Raw genomic sequence first — 5,000 nt, 5'->3', positions numbered from 1 at the left:
ATCAATTGCTACTAGTTTTATTTAATTTTAACCTAAACAGCTTATTGGTTTACTGTTTATTAATTGACTTTCTCAATACGTTTTAAAAACTAACAATATAAATTGTTGATGAAAGACTATAATTAAAAGATTCGTAATATGGATCGATTTTGAGCGAAAGCAATTTTCATCGAAGATGCCTTTGAATGTCAAAATGTCCTTAGAGATAGCGTTTGATTGGAGACAAATCTTAAATTCTATAAAATATCACTCAATAGAATGTTGTAACTTCAAATAGAAAAGGCTTCTGCCTGCAATACGTTTGGCAAAAACTTCTGATAAATTATGAAAGTTGGTCGTAGGAGCAGCATCCTTGGATGAGCAATTACAAATTTTCCTGCTATCAACATCAGCATCACAGGACAGCCGTGAGAGATAAGAGGCTGCTGGCGGCTGCTGCACAACATAAAACCAGTACATCGTCGCATCTAATATGCTGCGCGCGTATCGCGTCGCAATCGATTGCTAATTAACGTAACCCAGGGACCAACCGGGGCAATCGCGAGGGACGTGCTCTAGTGCTGGGGCCGTGGCCATGGTCGTGTCACTATCACTCACCTATCACGTCGTTCGGGTCGTCGGCCACCGTAATCGTACGGTGGTGAGGCGGGCCGACCTTGGCGGTCCATCCAGGAGCAGGTTTGGCGGTTCGGCGGCGGCGGATAGATGCCGGGCGGTGGTGGTATCAGCTCCGAGCCAGCACCACGGCTCCCGGGCACACCCGGGGGTGGCCCGAAACCGTGCAGTGGGGCAGTCGAGTTGATCATCGAGGCGGCGGCCGACGGTGGCGCCCGGACCGTCATGCTGATCTGCCGCGACGATTTCAGGATCTGCACACAGCGCTGGATTGGTGTGAGAAAAAAAGTATGGCAAAAGGGCCCAGGGGGGAGGGGGCGATGGGGCGATTGGAGAGAGAGAGAGCAGGATAGGTAGCGAAATTACAGAGAGAGGGAGAGAGAAACAGAGAGCACGAGCAGGAGAGAGAAAGAGAAAGAGAGAGAAAAGTAGGTAAAGAGATAGCAGATATCTAGTAGGAGCTGGGAGCGCCTAGTTGCGGAGCAAATCAGAGCCAAACGACCAGAACTAAGGGTCGATACCGAGAAACGCAGATCCCTATCCTACCATAGCATTAGTAGCACTACCAGCAAAGGGGAAAAGTTGGAACTGGGAAGAGGCGGCGAGCAAAAAAGTGCAGCAAAGCTCGCGAGCTGCAGAAGAAAACCCTTTCAAATCAATGCTCTTGTGCGATGGTGTTACAGCACCAGGATAGCTGCTGCTGCTGCTGTTATTAGATTGCATGTTTTGTGCGTGTGTCTTACATCGTATCCCGTAGACATGACATAACGCCAGTCTAGACAGTATGCTGTGCATGACATGCACAATCCATTTCCCTTGCTACCGAGTGCTACAAGGTGTCCAGCAGCGCGTGACCTGTGACACGTCGTCCCTGTACATGGAGGGTTCCATGCATGTTCTTGACGTCCTCGATGCCAGTGAATTCACTCGATTTCATTGATCCAAGAATCACTGCTCCCTATCTATTACTCCTTTTTTCGCTCTAAACACGAAGCGATACGTACGTTTTGGCAGCGTAGCAGGCCATGAATGTGTCATGAGGGGGCCCGGGTTTTATAAAACGAATAAACCAATCAGAAAAAAAACGTGGCAGACCATGCGTCTCCATCGCTTGAGTATGATGGAGGCGCCTGGGCGCCTCCATCGTCACATTTGAAAAAATCTCATTATTTCTTCTCAAATCAGCACTGATTGTCATTTTAACACACACACACACACACACACACACACACACACACACACATGCGCGCGCGTAATCAAGATCAATCATTGCGGCCAATGAAGCGGCGAATAAAAAATAAAAGAAGCAAAAAAAAAAAACGAAAAACAACGCGACACGACGCCACGTGGTCCTGTCGCGGATCTAAACTAATTATGTTAATGCCCTGGCATCTTTGCAAATCCGCACCAGCCGTTATCCAGCGGCTTTTGGTGATGTAAAAGGCGCACGCCAAGACGCTCGCATCGCTCGGCGCCTACCTCGATTAGCAGCAGCAGCAGCAGCAGGCGCTGTTCCACCGCACCTTGACCGACCGGACGAAAGAATGGTCGGGTATTCTTTCTGGTGGCTCTGGTACGGTGGAAACCGCGGTATCTCATTTGAATTTCATATCCCAAGCCGGAATTCCCTACTTCTTTTCTGCCGTGCCGCTCCATGCACCATGTCGCACTGTCCAATTTCATCAGCCACGTGAGCTCACCGTGCCTCGCATATATTTTAAACCTCACTCCTCCCCATCCGCACTCATGTTCCGTTTTTGGTAAGCCGGATCCAGCCGCAACCGTGGCCGGATAACCATCATCCGCGTGGGATAATTTGTTAGTCCGCGAGCTTCCTTTTGGTGAGGTTCGGTTGAGAAAGTTGTAATTTATACAGCCACTAACGGGCGGCCACGGTTGGTCTCTGTCACCTCGCGCACCTCCTTTCTATTGCAACACTCCCCCTGCCCCCCGGGCATTCGTTTATTTGTTCCTGCTTCTTCCCCTTTTTGGCCCAGTGGGAGTGTGGCTTTGACTTGACGACACGCGGTCCCGTAGTCCGAAAAGCCTCCGACATTCACGCCTTGTTTGCGGCATGTTTGCGCCGTTCCACTTAACTTTCTTCCTCTCCGTACTGTTTTGGGGCCGCGGGGATAGCGAATCGCGGGGATCGTGAGCCGCGGGAACCACCAAGACTCCTTGGGTCCCGCAGGACACACGCAGGGCTGTGGGCTGCTGCGAGAACTCATTTTTCACACCACTACCGGTTTCGGCCTTTTCGCCCCGGACTCTCCACGCCCAGGACACTCTGTCGTCATCTTTTCCATTGTTTATCTTTTCCATTCCCGTTTCGGTCCGTTTGCCGCGGAACAATAATCCGCCATCGGTCATCCGGGTGGAAAGGTGGTACTGGAGGTGATGCAGCGGCATGAGGCATGGACACACGGAAGAAAACGGAAACGTGGCACGATGGTTTATGCGCCTTTTGCGGCGGTACCGATAGCGGCAACAGCAGCAGCAGCAGCAGCAGCAGCAGCTTTTGCGGTCAGGCAAACAAAGTTAGTTAATAACTTTCTGCGTCTGGCCACTGAAAAGACCAGATCTTCCGTGGTCCATTTCCATTTGCGGGGGGGTAATTTGTGGGGGTTGGAGATGAGAAATGCAGAGGATTAAAAGTTTGTTCGTTCGTTGTGCGGACACTTTTCGGCAGAAAGAGGGAGAGAAGTCACTCAAACTGTGACTTCATCACACACACAGACACACAACGACTTCAACCCCCTTCAAGTAATGACCTGGAGACTGGCTGGCTGACTGGTTGGCCTGTCTGAACGATTGTGTGGATTGAAACGGATGCAGTTCTGCTACTGCAGACTGCTGGGGCTGATACCATGGGGATGCTAATGCGTTGAGTGGATTTGCTTTGGGTGGAAGATGAAGATTGCCGGCCGCGTTTCAGCAAGTCAAAAGGAGATTTGTCAAGGAAGACGTGCAGTTTATGATGCTGAAGCTGCTGCTGCTGCTGCTGCTGCTGCTGCTGCTGCTGCTGCTGCTGTTGCTGCTGCTAAAGCCTGTTACAGTAGGAATGGGCTATGCAAGGAATAAGTCATTTCATAGCAAAGAGATGACGTGAAAATCTCAGTATTTAAGGGAAAGCATTGTAAATTATTCGTCAATTATTCCTATGACATTTCGAAATTTCCGAATATTGCAGGGCTACTTCGTTAGCTATTTTTAGCTAAGAGCTTCGTTAGCTAAGATCCAATTAGAAAGATCCCTTAGTATCCAATTTATGATTGAACACCATGTATTTGAAAAAAAAAATAGTTAGTTTTATTGCCCTTGTTGGCCAAACATCTTATAAGTTGGTCTACGCTTCTTCGTACAGCTTCCACGCACGGAATTTGTGCAATGAAGTTTTATGTCAGGGTCCAATTTAGATTTTGTTGGCATGATTTGACGTCATACTTTTTCGAAACAATGGCCCCTATTACGAAAAAGTCGATAACGCTATCGATCGACAAATTAATCGACTCGAATTTCAGATGAACACAATCGATATCGAGTCGATAACGCGGAGCTGCTCGAAAGCAGGCAATACGTCAAAAGTTGTTTAAATTCACAGTTATTATAGAAAAATTTGTAGAAATGCTGATGATCTGATGCTGATCTGCTGTCTTTTTGATTAATTTTATAATCTAATTCATGTTTAATCATGTATTCCATGTTTTTTCATGTTCATTTTCATGTTTTTTTTGGTGATGTATTTTTAAATTCCTTCTCGATATTTCGATCGAGAGGGGGGATTTTCAGAACGTTTACCCTAGCGATGGGTCCTCTGGTAGTTAACAGAAACCGTGATCTAAGTTTTGCTAGGACGATGTGGTGCAGGTGTCTGTAGTTTTCCGCAGTTAGCTCTGTGAAGCTTGTAGGCGTTTACTGTTGACGACGCCGAATTTGACTTTTGATTCTTTCGATGGTCTTCCGACGTGATTACTGGAGCATTAAGAAAGCCAGCAATCGCCATGTCACCGCATCGAAGCATCCGGTTGGCTAATCGCGAAGGTTCTACAAACAGCCGCATATGCGAAATCAAAAATCGATGGAAATTACATTGCATTCCATGCAGAATTAAGCTTTGATTGGTTTAAAAAATATCTGCTTTTAATAAGAGCTTTTCGCTGCTAAATTATAGGAAAAAAATTTTTTTGATGCGAAAAATATTTTTTAAAAAGGGGGCAAGACAGGGAATATCAAATAAAACATTTAAAAATGTTTTCCTTCATCCTAATTAACATTTACATGCTTAAAAACTACCATCTTCCAACAAAAAACAGCGTTAAAGATGAACTATCGACGCTATCGACTGCTCCGGAGCAGTCGATAACTAATCGATCGATAAATGTGCG

General features: G+C 46.9%; 1 protein-coding gene across 10 annotated transcripts in view; it reads right to left on the bottom strand.

Moving 5' to 3' along the window:
• The window catches only part of LOC125953409 (whirlin), an 86,445-nt gene that overhangs the window by 50,345 nt on the left and 31,100 nt on the right, over window positions 1-5,000 (bottom strand). For 9 of the 10 annotated variants that reach the window (XM_049682978.1, XM_049682977.1, XM_049682980.1 and 6 more), the window contains one exon: window positions 598-881. In XM_049682978.1, the coding sequence (XP_049538935.1) occupies window positions 598-881 (284 nt within the window). The remainder of the gene's footprint in view (window positions 1-597; window positions 882-5,000) is intronic. The other variant, XM_049682981.1, reaches the window with a different exon arrangement.

Source organism: Anopheles darlingi, chromosome 3 (genome assembly GCF_943734745.1).
Source record: "Anopheles darlingi chromosome 3, idAnoDarlMG_H_01, whole genome shotgun sequence".
Lineage (NCBI taxonomy): Eukaryota > Metazoa > Arthropoda > Insecta > Diptera > Culicidae > Anopheles > Anopheles darlingi.
The sequence above is the reverse complement of the archived record's forward strand: the minus strand, read 5'-3'. Positions and strand labels throughout refer to the sequence as shown.